General features: G+C 34.1%; 1 protein-coding gene across 5 annotated transcripts in view; it reads left to right on the top strand.

Annotated features, from left to right (window-relative positions):
- The first annotated feature begins 3,471 nt into the window (after positions 1 to 3,471).
- LOC117792552 (tight junction protein ZO-2) overlaps positions 3,472 to 16,688 on the top strand; it is a 111,894-nt gene continuing 98,677 nt past the window's right edge. For all 5 annotated transcript variants that reach the window (XM_034632734.1, XM_034632733.1, XM_034632738.1 and 2 more), the window contains exon 1: positions 3,472 to 4,370. In XM_034632734.1, coding sequence (XP_034488625.1) covers positions 3,773 to 4,370 — 598 coding nt within the window. In that variant the 5' untranslated portion in view covers positions 3,472 to 3,772. The remainder of the gene's footprint in view (positions 4,371 to 16,688) is intronic.

The raw sequence follows: 16,688 nt of genomic DNA, 5'->3' as shown, positions 1-16,688 counted from the left end.
TTATATGTAATAAGTCCTTTAAATTTGCATTAGCTTATGACAACACTATTTTATTTTTTTCCTATATTTATTATTAATATTGATTTATTTATTAAATATGTACCTACATTTGTTAAGAAGTTACTAAAAGTCAAAAAGGAAAAGTTAAAAAAAATTCGAAAAAATTAATAAATATTCGTTAAGAGATGCTATTCGGCATTTCTTGACTCGGCCAAAAAAAAGTAAACAAATTCCCCACATTGCAATAGAGTTTTAATTTTCCTGAAACTTTAATGCCTGATAAGTCCTATAATTAAAAGCAATTACCACCTTTAAGGCTATAAATAGCTGGAGATTAAATTTAATGCGTTTTACTCTGGCCAAGATCAAAAGGTAGTTGTTTTTTTCGCTGATAAGCAATGCATGCCTCATAAGTAATTTCGAAATAATAAAAGTTGTAAGGTAACTCAAGCAGATCCAGAGAGAATTACCACGTGCAACGGCAATCTTGAAATTGACTACTGAATAATGAGATACTTCAAGTCCCCAGATGATTATCGAACAATTTCACCTGCAAGGAGTGAGGCAAACGCAACGTTTATTCACTTGAGGGTTAACCAACCACATTGATGGATGGTTGGATGGACAGAAACACCCTCTCTGTGGTTGGAGATAATCACAAACCAGGAAAAGGAAATACAGCGGACGGAGTGTTAGCCAAATCTTAACAGTGCTTTAAGCCCACTGACCAAATCTCTTAATTGCAGAGGAAACTCTGGCGACGTGCCGAGCAATACTATAGTATAACTCTTATAATGAACTTCATGAATTTGATAACACGTACGCTTATGTTTACTTTCACCCTCAAAGTGAACGATTTGTATTTGCAAATTTAATCTCTGATTTTTGATTATTTGGTCCGGGAATTCCTAGACCAAGATGAAATTTACCACTATTTTACAAATTTGGAAGAAACCATCCAAAGGTTAAACCGTAAAAGTTAAATATTGTTTTTAAATCGAAATCTCAATTAAGTTCTACAAATATATTGCTTAAAATTTAAGAAAACTTTTTTAAGTTTTATATAAATTATTTTAATTACGTTTTAGTAAAAATAAAATTATTTCAAAAATTCATTATATATGTCTTTATTTTACACTTAAAAACAAATTTATTGAAATGTTTATTTAATCCTATTCATTTTGAGGTATTTATATTTACGACAATCTTTTTCGCTTTTAATGTAGGCTGTTAACCGAAGCATAGGTGTATCTTGGAAAATTGTTGGCACTTTACCCGTGGATCTGATACGACTGACAGATTTGCGGGTGTGTATGGAGGTTCAGCAATTCTCCGCCTAGAATTATGGGGCCGTCGCATATTCGCATAAATTATGAAGCTACCCAACTTGTTGTTAAAAAAGATACATATTTGCCAAGAGGGCGTCATATTACAAGTATTTTCCATCTATTACTGTCTCAACTGGCTGGCATTGCTCGTGCTACAACTGGAGCAGTTACTCTAATCAATTTATGCATAATCGAAATTTTTCTGGTCATGTTGTGGGTGTCCACCTGCTAATTTGTTGATTGTCGGTTGATAGTTCAAAAATAAATTCGAAACATGCACGGAATGCTGTAACGAATTCTTATTAGCAAGATTTTCTTTGGACTTCACATTTAACTTTGCCGTTGACAGGTAAACACAATTTTTTTTTAAGGTTTTCCGTATTACGATTATCTTGTTTGGGGAGTGAAAAGACGATTTTACTCAATACTTTATTATAACAACGTAAATTGGTATACATTTTTTTAAAACTAATTATCAATAATTATTGATAGTTAAAAACTCCGAAACTTTTAAAATATGTTTATTGAAAATTGTCATTAATTTGTTAAATAAAATGACTTATAAGGAGTCTCAATTTCCTTAGAAATCAATAACATACACAATATTTATTTTATTATTTAAAAATTGTATGTTTCTCTTTTATTTAATAATTTTAATACTAAGCAAAAATAAAATTTGTAAAAGGATGTTGAATGAATAAATATAATTTTCTAGAATCTAATTTCTAGAAGAATCCTTGGAAATATAAAATAAGGACTTTTACTTTATTATAATATAATTTTAGATCTGTGTTAATCTGTTAATTTTCTAGAATTTAGAACCATTCGGAAAAAAGTTGGAATTTTAACATTATTTGTTACTTTAACTCTTTATTATTCGATAAGCTGAATCAATTTGTCAAAATTTTTTTCAGCTACACACTATTATTAAACTTTCAGTTAAAATACTTTTTTTGTTTTCTGATTTGAAGAATATAAGTAAATACTCCAATATTCAGATTCTTTTGTATATTTTTAAAGGATTATTTTCAGATTTCTTCCTGTTTCTCCGTTTAATCTCTTCTTCTCCTAACTATTCTTATCCGTTCATGTGGCTGCTGTTCCAACATCTGTAACAATTCTGTATGTCCAAGGCAATAACCCTAATCAGGCCAGAAACGAACTAAAATACGTGTAATTAGAGCCCTTTGTTGTATTTGGCTGACTATAAACATGTGTGTTTGTAAGTTGGAAATGGCAAATCGCTTCAGATAAGTCGTTAAGCATGTTTGTAAGTACATATGTATGTGTATTTTGTGTGTGGCCTGTAATTAACTGAATTATCCCGATTGTTAATAAATTCCAACACAGTTACTACGGCTAAGATAATTTTAAAAAAAGGCTTGATATAAACATTGTTAAAAAAATTAAATTCTAGTCTCTATCATAATTTCCCCATGTTAGTTACAAGTTTCAACATAAAAACCCGTATTAGTTGTACGATATTCGTGTCTCGTACGGTATTACAGAGCAAAAGCAAAATTTCTCTGTTTACTCAAAGTCAGAGAGTGAGAGACGTAAGGCAAATGCAATTACATTTTGTTTTCCTTTGTTATTTCACACTCGCTCGCACACACATGCAGAGTTTGCAAACGCACACAACAACAATCCACTGTTATCGCTTACAATTGCAGCTGCACGGACGATGCAAGAGAAGCGATGTACACTGGTGCATTCACCCGAAACAAGCAGCTAAATATAAATTGTGAATAATTCTATGTAAAATTTGGATTTACATATGTGTACGAGTCATACTTTTTTTTAAAGTAAATAAACTGTTAGAGTATCTGTATAAAAATAAATTTTATATTATGTAAAAATGCATTAGCGCTATACATCTAAAACATTATATAATTTTAATCAATAACTATAAAGGTTTTTTTTTTATATAATATGTGCTTAAAATAAGATAAACAAAAAGTATTACCGCATCTATCAGGCTGTGGTGAGCGAGTTACATTTGACAAGAAACTACACATAATGATCCACTGTGTATTACGCTCTCCGAACTGTGCGGGCGGTTAGCTCGCTCTCTCTCTCTCTCAGGTTAGGTCTGTGTGAGACACTGCGTCGCTGCTTTAAGCCGAGCCGGTTTTTCAGTTATTTTCTGACTTTGTTGAACGAACGTTGTGCGAGCGGAGAACGAATAAAACGGCGTCAACGCCAATAAATGGCGCGCGTTTGTGTATTTTGCGTATCAAGTAACAACAATAATGCGTATAATAAATAAATTTTAATAATAATACGAATATGCACTTTAACTATGCATATGAAATAACAACGACAACAACATAAAAAAACGTGTGTGTGTGTGTTCGTGTGTAATAATAAGTGCAATCAATAAAAGTGCATTGTAAACAACAACAAATAAGAAGTAAATTTAAAAAAGAAGAAAAGACGTCAAAATGACGCGTGAAGAAGAGGAAGAAGTGCGCTTGTTGCTGTCGCGTCATCAGGAGCGTATTATGCTCGATCTTGGCAGTACCGATCTTCTAGCAGTGCTCGTCAAGAACTCGGTGCTCAGTCAATCGGAGGAGGATTTGCTGCTGAAGCCATACGCCGCAGCATCTGCTGCCTCAGCACTAGCAACTGTTGCCGAAACGGGCAGCGCGCCCTCTAGCGTGGGTGCATTGACAAAGCGAAAGCTCAGCGCAGTCGCGAGCAGCAGCAGCGGCAGCGGCAGCGGGGGCAGTGCGAGTGTCAGCGGTGTGGGCGGCGATTATAGCTCAAGTTTAGCGGGCTCCTCGCGCAGTGCCAGTGTCAACGGTGATCATGCCCAAAGCGACAATCGCTCACTAACGCCATCTGTCGGTGGGAGTGGCAGTGGCGGTGGCACTGTTACCGAAACTCTTAACGATGCCGAAATTCTGCGATTACAATGCGCCAATCTTATCGATATCATTGCCAAGAGCGGTTTTGAGAAATTCAAGCAGTTCTGCTATGCCATCGAGTGCGAGTGTCCGCAGCTGATTGAGGATTTAATTAACGATCGCCTCAAAAGTGGTAAGTAACTAAATTTCTATCCAAAACCAAATCGAAAGCCAAAACTCTAACGTAAAAAAAACTGCAAAAACCTGTTCTGTCCGCCAGGTAATCGCGTTAGCAGATTTAACATCGCGATATCGCCACTAAATTATGCGCGTAATTGTGTTCGATCGGTTCTTAAATTTCTCGTTTCTGGCTAATTGGATTTTTGCATACAGAATGTTAAGTTGCAGGCAAACGTAGGCGTAGGCGTGCCCATTTACAGAGGCGCGACTGTTATAATTGCTATTATCTCTGATTATAATTAAAAGCTTCATCATTTGAGTTCCATGCTAATCTTAACGATGTGAGTCAGGTGACATTTCTCACCATTTTATAGACTTTGAAAAATTTGAAAAGGCCAACAACATGTTTTGTTTATTTATTTATTTATTGATAACGGGTATTAGTATTCCTTAAGTGATTTGTATAAAATATATAAAAGGAACTTATTAGTTAAATTCATTAATAGAAATCTTTTTAAAAGCATTGTTTTTGTGGCATTGTTATGTTTTTAAATCTTTATAAGTTTTTTGAATTTGTTGCTATCTTTGAAACAAATTTAAACGTAGCTTACATATTTATTAGTATGTAGTGAAAAGTTAAATTATTTATACACTTTGCATAACCTGTAGATCAGTCGACCCAAGGGGAAGTTTAGAACTTGTTGAGCTAGAGGAAGTCCCAAAACAAAGACTTCGGTTTACATTCATTGAATTTATTGTAATTTTAATCTAGCTCAAGTATGCTTAAGTTTTTTTCAGTCTTGATTAAGTATATACAAATATAATTAAAGTCTGTACACAACAAATCAAATACAAATTTGGATTTCTATAAAGTATGCATCTGTATTAATGGCTAGAAATTATATATCTTTCTATCAGGAAGACAGGAAAGCTAAATAGGATCAAATTTTTAATACAGAGCATTAATTAGACAAATATTTAAAGTACTATCTTTTGAGTGGGCAACTTGAGTAATCTGGCAATTATTGAGTATTAACGGAGATACGATGGCCCATAACTTTTTTTTTAATTCAGAGTGTTAACGACTAATGATACTTGTTACTTAGTTACAAATCCGGTAGCTGAATACCTGATACGTGATTAGAGGATTGAGAGATTTTGTCGTACTAAGGGGAAATTCTAGAGAACTCTTATCAGTTAATGTTTGTGTTGGAAATTAAATGAAAAGCAAATGCTTCTCTCATGTCAAGCCCTTGTGTGTTGACCCGTTTAGTATGATAAACAAAGTCAACTTGCTTTTGTTAGAAATGATAACAAGTTTCGGAGTTCTCATAACACACTGATGTGAGCTGAAAAAATAAATGACAAAATGTTAAAAGATCTTGGAGTTTTTTTTTTTTCATAAAAAATGATTATCAGCAATTTAAGGAAACACTCCTATATATATATTTGTATATATTATATTCTATATATTCCCAAATAATTGTATTGATTGATTGTATTTTGTTTATGAAAGTATTTCAACTACTATAAAATATTGAATGAAACACTTGAAAATAATAAGAATATTATTTCGAGCATCAGATCGAATGCAGATTTTTCAGCTTTTCTTACTGAATTTACTGATAATACAGTATTTAACCGATGGGAATAATTTCACATACTTTTTATAATCCATTAATTTCCATTGATTATAATCAGAATAATTATTCGTGTTCATCAAAAATTCGCAAAGCTGTTGAAAGAAAATGAACGCGTTGATTCATAGATTCATTGACCCACAACATATAGTTCAAGCAACCAAACAATCCCAGTCCCAACATGTTGTCCGTCTGAATGTAAATCTATCTCTGCCGCAGACTTGTAAATTACCCCAACGATGACAGGGAACAGGCGGAAGGTAGAAGAAGAGAAAACAACAAAACTCAACAGAACAGAAACGAACAGAACCGAATTGAGAGCGAATCGCGCAGCTAGAAAAATAAAAACATTCTAGTAGCCAGGCAAAATACTTATATAAGCTATTGTTGTTATTTTTTTTTCGACTTGTTGATGTTGTAGTACAGCATATGTATTTTCCTAATGAAAAAGCTGTTGGCTTGAGCAGAAAACAAAATAATCATTCTACATACTACAGATACGAATCCAAAAAAAGAATTAAACTAAACAAGGGCAAAAAATTACAAAAACTGAGCTGAGCAAAACTGCTTAACAGATGAATACCCTGTATTTTAAATTTAGTTATATTGTGATTAATAATATCTGATACAATAATACGTATTGTCTTATGTTTGCTAAGGAGATATCCTGTACTAAATTAAAAATGTTGTTTACAAATGTGAAGTGGCAAGACTGCAAAAATATTGGAGAAATTTCTGAATTTCCGGTTGCTGAACCTTAGTAAGATTGATTGTACAAACATATTGCTTTATAATCCAAATTCTTTTCCATTTTTACTAAATGTTAATGCCTAAAAAATTACTCAATAAAAAATAATATAATAATAATAATAATAATAATATGCTATAATAATTATGCTATTAGTATTCTACGGATCAAAAAATAAGTAAAGCACTAAAAAAAAAAATTTAATTTATAGAATTACTTTTTTTCCGGGCCGATGTGAATATATACCCTATTTGTGTGTGCTGAGTATTCAAAGTGGCAACAACAACAACTACAACTGCCCATGGCCAATGTATTGTACATGAGGCACTCGATCACGTTTTACGATTCTGGCCACGATTACAAGAAACGCGTTACGCGTGGTCCAATGTCCATGGTGCCGACATGTACAATGTACATATATGTTTCTGCATGTGTGCCTGTGTAACTGTGTGTGTAACTCCGTTTGTACAACTGCCACAGGGTTTCATTTTATTTCGGTTTTTTTTTCCTTTATATTTTTGTATTTCATCTATACGATATATGTTCATATGTCTGGCTGCTGGCCATTCATCATTATGATCAGCAGCTCAGCATCATAATCATAATGTGTATGGGGTTGACGTTTCGCTTTTACTTCTCTTCTTTTCTATGTACAGAGTTTTGTTTGCTAATTTCTTGTACGTGCTGTTCTTGTTTGCTATTGCGCTGTTGCTGCTGCTTCTTCTTTTTGCTTGTTCTTCTTCATTATCGTCATCTCTTTGCTCAGGTAGACAGACGGTTGATGATGCAGAGCCAGTCCCACTCTTAGTCCCAGTCTCAGTTCCAGTCACAGTCCCAGTCACAGTCAGTTTCCCTGTTCCCTGTTCGTAAATTACAATTATTTACAGCGCGTAATGTTTGCCTGCACAGCTCTCGACTCTATGACTCTCTTTTTCTCACTCTCACTCTCTCTTTCTAGCACGGTCTGTCTGTGCCTGTTGTCTTTGTCCATCTGCGACGCTCCCTTTTGGCACTGTCTTTTTGCCTTTGATAATTTATGCAGCATAATCTGCTCGATGACGTTTATCGTTTGCGATTCCCCCTCGGTTCTGCGCACCGATGACGTTTATCGTTTATCGTTTGCCAATCCCCTTTTGTTGCTGCCCACTTGCCCTACCACCGCCCGCTTAACGTTTCCTTTTGCTTGGTACGCCGCTCTTATCGCTCTTGTTCTTTGCTTCTGCTTTTGTGTGTGTCTGCTCGAAGATACGTTTCCTTTTATGTTTATTTGTTGATTTCTTTGATTTCGCTTTTTATTTTTTATGTGTTCTCGTATTTATTCTACCTCCACTCAACGTCATCATGAGGTTCACGTTCACCTTTGGTTTTGTTTCTGCTGCGCATGCGCATCCTGTTGTTGTTGTTGTTGTTGTTTTCAGAGTCCTACTTACTACTTGTTTTCTCCCTCTATCCCTCTCTCTCCTTCTCTCTCTTAAGTAGGTTTTCATGACGCGTTCATGTTGCACTGTGGGGTTTTGATTTTCCAGTGATTCTTCTCGTTCCAGTTACGAACTCAGGATGTGTCTGGCGCCATTAAAGTATTGGCTTTATGACAACTGACCAGGCCAAGTAGTAGGTCGTTGTCTTGGCCACTTGTAAGCTCCTTGTTGTTGCTCTATAGATCTCTCTCTGGCTATATCTTAATAGACTTCCTAACCATTTTGCAACAAAGTGGATTGTGTTGTCTCGTAAAAACCTAAGAGAACGGGTTATTTAATTTTCTTTTTTGAGATGTCTTCGAATGGAACGGCTGCGATATGACATTTTTATAGTTCTGAAACCTTTAGGAAAGAAATGGACTAAACGGTGATGTTACAAGATTACATGAAAGACCAGCTACCTATACAGATACATACATACATATGTGCATCAGAGAACTGCAACGGGTATGTTCGAGTATGATTGAGCACCAGAGCGACAAGTTCGATCAAATCAACTCAGAGACTCGGTCGCAACGGGTTCGATCGAGTCACGGGTCTCTTTGTTTACGATCAAGTCGCGGGTATGATTTTTTTGCTTTCGAACAATTCCGGGTCGAGTAGCGTTCGAGTCATACGATCTGATTTGATTGTGATTGTTTGTGAGCGTTCGTTTCGATCCGATCACGTTCGAGTAGCAGCGATCGTCATGGATCGTGATCGTTTGTGAGCGTTCGTTTCGATCCAATCACGTTCGAGTAGCAATGATCGAAATGATTTTTGAGCGTTTGTGAGCGTTCGTTTCGATCGAGTCACGAGTCATGATCGAACTTGCTGACTGATTTGATTTGATTGTGATTGTTCGAGTACGATCGAAAACGACACTGTTGATTTTGTATTTTTTTTCCTGCTTCTTCTTCTAAGTAAATGTGCGCATATATGTACATACATTTATATTTATGTAATTATATTATATTTATGTAAATGCATATTTATATGAACGCAATTATGTACACACATTTTATTAAAACTATTATTTGTAATTTATTTATTTATTATTAATTATTTATTTAGTTTTAAATATTTTTTTATTTATTTAATGTCAAAATGTCTGTTAAAAATTTAAATTTTAAATTAAAAGTAAAATGAAAAAATTAAATTAATTAATATTATAAAAGTACAATTTATTTTAAATAATTTAAAGTTTGATAGTTTTTCCAGTCTTTAAAAAAATTAAAATAGTATTATTTTATTATGGGCATGTGTAATTGCATGTATGTATGTATATACATATGTATGTACGTATGTATACGCAGCCCGTAATAAATTTTACAATAAACGTCTTAAGCATAAATACTATTGCATTTATATACATATGTACATACATATGTATTTACGCGCATAAATACATATCATTGCAAGCGCAAACGCTGCCACGTGCGCGCTCTGCCTCGCACATTTTCTGAACGAGTCAGCTCGAGTATGACTCGATGATTGATCCGATCGTTTGAACAAAACGGGTATGAATCAAATCAAATCAACCAGCAAGTTCGATCATGACTCGTGACTCGATCGAAACGAACGCTCACAAACGCTCAAAAATCATTTCGATCATTGCTACTCGAACGTGATTGGATCGAAACGAACGCTCACAAACGATCAGCATGATTGCGGACGATTTGATTCGAACTGACCGTTCGAATCAAACGCTCAGTTCGAACGATCCGCTCCGATCGCTTGAACAAAGTGAAAAAATCACAACGAGTTCGAGTCAATGTTCGAGTCTGATCGAACATCTCTTACCCGTTGCAGTTCTCTGATGTGCATATAGATTTCCTCTGGGTGGCAATTAGATCAGTTACAAAATTAATAGCAATTCTTCTGATTACAACTGAGCTTCATTAGGTATTCTTTTTTAAATCTTTATTAATTTCGGTTAAAGTTAAAGTCAAAGTCTTTTTTCCTATTCCCTTTTTACGAATTGTAGGCAGTAACTTCCAATATTTCTGACGATCTCTTAAGCCGCTTACCCACACAACTGTCACGCTAACAGCGCTGCCTCGACTCCAGGTAACTTGTTTGCGTCTCTTTTACCAATTCTTCGTTTCTACGCTTTTTCTTTACAACAATCCCCCCAGAAAGGTGTGACTCATGCTATGGCTCTCCATGTTTTGATTCTCCAGTTGTAAAGCCGTTCTCCAACCCAGACTCACGGCTTACTTGAGCACAGACTGGCGTCTGTGGCGATGCATTTTAACTGTTTTGTTGCTTTTTTTGTATACCCTGTAGCATCATCAAATGGATATGATAGCCTTGTAAAAAAGTATGTTAAAATTTGCTGATTGTTATTTACATATCTATTACAGTTTTATCAGTACACACGTAAAAAAATTATTATTATAAAACATTATTTTTATTTACTTAATGTGCTTCAAAATCTTATGTAATTATTTTAAGCTGCTAGAAAAGCTCAATTACATAAAAAGCATATTACATGGCTCCTCAATCGTAAGCAATTCCGTTGAATAATATTTATTTCCATTTTCAAAGAAAAAACGATTTTAAATGCACATAAATTGTTCAAACCTGGTAGAAAAACTTACGTATAATGCACCTTTATAGCGCTTATTCCATCAGAAGTTAATATACAGTGGCTGACAGCTTATTTTCACCAGCACCTAAAAAATTGTTTAATCAGTTAAAACAAGGAGACTTTAAGATATATTAAAATGGTTTGAGCGCATTTTGTTAGTAAATTTTTCAAATAAATTATCATTTACTTTTTAAAAATATTTATTAAAAATTTAAAAAAATCAATTGATAGTAATTTACAATTGTAATATTTATTTGCATATTTCCAATGAAATATACTTACCCAAATATCTCAATAAATACAAGCTGTTAAAACAGCTCAGATAAAATGCAACTTGATTGTTATTGTTTTCATTACACTGGGTGTCTTACGGTTGAGCATCTATTAATTGTCTGATTCTTACTTGTTAAATTGGTTGTTTCTGCCTGCTGGTGCAGCTGATAAACTTGGCGCAGTCGTTAGCCTTTTGCCAGTTGGCTGAAGTTGAAGTTGCAGACCCGTCAGAATCAGTCTTGCAGCATGCCGCTTTAACTGTTTCGATTTCTTCTGAATAACAACAACAACAACAACAACAACAACAACAACAATAATAACAAATCCGTTGTGTTTACTGCATTTTGACCTGTGGAGAACAAGCAAAGTTGAATGCAGAAAAACTCATCTGGGGATTCTCCGCATGGCGTGTAAATGCATCTTTCTGGCGGCTTGAAATTGTATTTTAACTTTGTTTTTTCATTCTCTTTTTTTTAACATGATTTTTCTGTTATTTTTACAAGTCATTAGCTTTAATTTACACACACACACATGGATAGTTTCATTCATAGTTTTGATGTCGGAGTTCTGCCTCATAAAGTACAGCTGACTGAACGTAAAGATAAATACAACTGCTTCAGTCAGATATGAGTATTCTCAGTTTTGGTTTTGGTTTCGCTTTGGTTTACTGATCGATCGATTGATTGGTCGCCATTACTCGTTACGGCTGCCCAACTTCAGATCACTCCCGACCTTTTCGCTTTTTGGGCATTATTATAATTCATTTATCGTTTTCCTTTCGATGCTTCTCCAGCTTTGGTGGTATTGCCCCAAGTTAACTTTGTTTGGCGATCTTGATGTCTCTCTCTTGTTGAAAATGATGATTGATTAGTTTGATCAAATGCTGACCCTCAGAGTATCAACAAATGGTATATCGATCAAATATTTGATTTAACGCTTTGTTGAGCTTATTGTTTGTGAAAAGTCAGGAAATTATCTAATGATTTTCTAGACTTGCCTATAGAGTTAACTTATAAGTTAGTGACAGACAAAATAAGTTTGAGAAACGTTTTATTATATCATTACATAAGTTATATTTTAAAAATGTTAAGTATATCAATGTGAAATATTGTATTTCGTTTAATAGAAAACTAAAATAAAATACACAATTCAAAATATTTACCTCATACCTCCGAATCAAATAAAGTTTATTGCAAAAAGATCAAAAAAGTCAACTCAATTATTATATCTTGAATAACAACAAATTATTTATCCAGTGGTTGCTATGATTAATCAAAAAACTATCAATTAAAACTAAATTCACTTAGTAAATAGCTAACTTTTAGCTATGTTCATCTAATTAAATATTCTTTTTTGGTGTTTCCACTCAAATGAATTTTTAATTGATTGGTTTTTTTTTCTGCGTAATGCAGGTACAACTTTTGCTATGCCAAAACATAATAAATTTTGTTGTCTGGGCGTTTAATTGACTTGACCCTGAGACTAATGATATATTCAAATTCAAGTTAATGATACATATCTGGCTTACAGTAGTTAAACCAAAGTCTGTTGTGACCGGTTGACATTGTTTCGATTTTCCTTTCTTAATTCAAAGATTTTTTGATTTTCGCCACACTTTTCGTCAGTTTAGTTTAATGTTGACCCTCTTTCTGACATTATTATCTGAAGTTGGAGTTTCAAAGGCCACCATCGCCAACAATGATAGCATTTTTATATTGTTTTTTTGGCCGTAATTGAAAAAAGAAAGTTTGCAATGAAAAATTAGACTTTGTTTTTGGCTTGAGTTGTTATTTTCTGTTGAAATTACTAAAAGCGGGTAACATTGCGCTCATTGTTTGTGTTTGAGATGGTCTTTCATTGCGTGTTTTACATGGTCAAACGTAGCCCCATTTACCATCGTCATCAATGTAAGAAAATCGCCTAATAATGATCCTCATGAGAGGGGAAAGTGTATGTAATTTGAAAATAATTGGACTAACTTAAGTTTGAAAATGGTCCAACTCTTTTATTATACAGCGTAAAAGCCTAAAACTTATCTAACTCATTTAAAGAAAATCAAGAAGGTTTTTTCAGTACGAGTATATTTCAATTTGACTCTAACTCAAACGTTGAGTCAAGTCTTGTAGTATTGAGAATTTTTGACTTATGTTATATGGGTAGAAACCACAGGAGATTTATTCTAGCCATTGAGTTTGGTTCTTGAAGCTGTTTTTTAAGAGTTTTAGGCTCAGTTTTTTGCTATGTACTTTTTCAATTATTTTAACTGTTGTAAATATTAATTGGAATACTAGAAACTCTAAAATAAATAACCAAAGATAAACTTTTCTAAGTCTTCAAATAAAAAAAAAATATTCAATTGAGCTATATTTTAGCAAAAAAAAACAAGATTCAGTTGAGCTATATTTTAGCAAACAGTATATGTATTTTGAATTTACAAATATCATATTTAAATCTTCCAAAATCTTACTCATTATTATCAACAACAATCTGTTTTTATTTTTTTATTATTTAAATCTTCGGATTTAAAATAAATCAACAGAAAACATCGTAAAACCATTCCTACATCTACTTTGACTTTTTATTATAAAACTAATTAGGAAAAGCAAACAAAATGATTTTAATTAACAAATACATTTACTCAATATTAAGGGAAAGACCCATTAATTTCATCGCAGCAAATGCCAATAACTCGAAGACCGCCCAAGAAATTGAAGCGATCTCGTTATCTAGAATTTATTTACTTTTAATGAAATCAAAACACAAACAAAACATGGCTTTTTCTGTCTTTGATTCTCGGGATGTTGTGCTGTTAGGTTAGTTAGGCAAACAAAGGGCGCCAGCGGGATAAGCTTTTATGGGGAGAAAAGTGAGCCATTGGCCAGCTGTGTGTGGTCATTGTAATTTTTTTTTTTTGATCTGACTTGAATTGACGTGACAGCTGCCGCCTCGAGCTAGTTGTCATGTGTATTGGATGTGAGAAATGTGGTATTAGAAAATGAAGAAGCGAACATGTATGGTAGTGTGTACATCAATATTTTTAATAGAGTCTTCGTCATCATACACAAAATATGCTTAACTTAACAGTATTTACATTTAATTGAAGAATTTCTTAAAAAATTGAAGGCGATTTTTTTTTGTTTAAATGAACAACATAAATAAATTTGTCTTAGAATTAAAATACATATTCCATAAAAGTAATCATGTCGTAAAAAAAGAGTTGCAACTCTAAGCTTTTAACTTCTTAAGTACCCCAACATAAATCACTCATGATTATCAATCAATATTAAATGAAAATAAGTTGAAACGACTTTAAAGCTCGGTTTGCCCACTACTTAATTGTATGCTGATAATCGCAATCGAACGATCTGAGAACATTTATCTTATTCCCGGGAAGGCGTCTCAACAACTAGAGCTATAAATTTCTATAATATGCAGCAATTTAAAATTTATAGAAAAAATTCAAATGATGGCTATGAATACTCCTCATAAATGTATATATATAAATATATGGATGTACTTCATATGGGAGGAGAGTAGATAGACAAGGTAGAGGGCGCCAGTGTGCGAGCAGCTTCCGGCAAATCGTTGGCTCTTGGTCTGGTTTTTTTGTTTTTTTGTGATCTGGATCTCTGGTCATACACACAAGAGTGTGTGCAACGTGCGCTGTTTATCTCAATCATCGACAGCAATTCCAGCATGTCCGTGGCAATCAACAGACCACTGGACACTGGAAACGTTGGATGTTCGATGTTAAACGGGGACTTCTCGAGTCTTACACTCTCTCTTTCTTTCTGGTCTCGTTTGTGCTCTTAATGAAATTTCTTAATTGAAGCTGCCGTTCAGTTTGCGAAGACAGACGCCGCTTGGTAAAAATATCAGCAGACATGTTTTATGCCTTTTCTTGTTGTTGCTGTTGTTGTTGCTGTTGTTCTTGTCCGTTGTTGTTCTTCTTGATTTGATCTATATTAATCAAGATCAGGCTGGCGTCCTCTTCCATATGATTGTATGCTGGAGAATTGGCAATTGGCCTGTAGAATGCGAATGCTTCATCTCAGACATTTGTCGCTTGTCTCATTTGATGATGATTAAATTACTCAGATTTTAATTTTATTTTTAAACATTTTTGTGCACTGCGATTTATTTTGGTCATGAACTCAGCTTATGCAAATTTATGGCTGGTTGATTAGTCATTTAAATAAATACACAAATATTTTTCAGCTGAAGTGTTAATAGCTGGAAATGATTTAATATTCATTTAGGTTTCAGTGAATACATATATCATTATTAAGAATAAAACTTATAAACTTATTTCGATTATTACCTCATAATTTATTGTCAGCTTTGTACAACCTTCAAGGGTAGTACTTAAAATATTAACGTCTAGAGAGTGCTTATCAACGATACCATAACAATCTTGTAAAAACGCATTAGGGAAATCTGCATGATCTTCGCAAGATGAAGATAAATATGTTCTTGATTGACTTTTGTGGTAATTATCTAATCTTTATAAACAGTTTAGAATATTATGTATATATAATTGTATGGTAAAATTTGTATAAACTTGGTACTTAGATTTTAGGCATATTCCAATAAAATTCTTTTGGATATTTTTACAATAAACTATCAGATTGGGACTGTGTTATTGATTTTTACGGTAAATCACAAAACTGCTAAGAAAATGTGAAAATACTACTGTAATTTTAATCAGAATATATTAATCATTATTATTTTAGATACATATATTTCCCTTATAGTCATTCCTTTATTTACAAAAACAACTTTCGTTAGCTAACAAAAGAACGAAAACATTTTACTAACTTAATTAGCGAGGTAACTTTCTAACCAATCTAATCTGAGCTCAACGCATCGTTGCGTCAAACACAATTGCCCAATGGGTACACGCATGTTAACTGTCTGTTATTGCCCACCTGTGCACATGCCACAAAGGTCACTCCCCAAAGCCAGTTAACAACAATAACAACAACACAAACACGTTGATTGGATGCCATTAGGCGCTTTTGGCAATGCGGCTTACAAAAATACATACATTGTAAATAGATATCAATAAATTGAGTTGAGTTCAATTGAAATTGAATTTGAAATCGTAAACGTAAACGTAAACGTAATACAATGGCAAATTAGATCTCGTATTGTCGTTTAACGCAGAGGAGTGACATGGGCGTCGATGTTGACGTTGGCGTTGGCAACTGACGTCATAATATAATACTATAGATGCGGTCGACAGCAGCCCCCGAGCGCATGTTTGTTGACTGAAATATGGCGTTGATATCCGCTGTTGTTTCTCAGATACTCGTAATCATTATCGTCATCACTGCCATCGTCATCATGTGTGATATTCCAAGTCTGCATGCATCCACGCCTTGTGTTTAATTTGGCGGGTGCAAAGGGCGGTTGCTGTGCCAACATTTTCCTTGCACGTGCCGGGGGAGCGGAAATGCAGAAAGGCAAATACAGACGCCGGAAAACTTGCGCTCATCCGCTCGCTCAGACCGCATGCATTTTGGGGCGGATGCCGCTGGCTGTGCAATTATTGATGCAATTTTATGCACACACACTCTCACACCACACCACACCACACCACAAACACACACACAGACAA

Source organism: Drosophila innubila (genome assembly GCF_004354385.1).
Source record: "Drosophila innubila isolate TH190305 chromosome 3R unlocalized genomic scaffold, UK_Dinn_1.0 2_E_3R, whole genome shotgun sequence".
Lineage (NCBI taxonomy): Eukaryota > Metazoa > Arthropoda > Insecta > Diptera > Drosophilidae > Drosophila > Drosophila innubila.
Note: the sequence above shows the minus strand (reverse complement) of the source record. Positions and strands in the feature narration are given on the sequence as shown.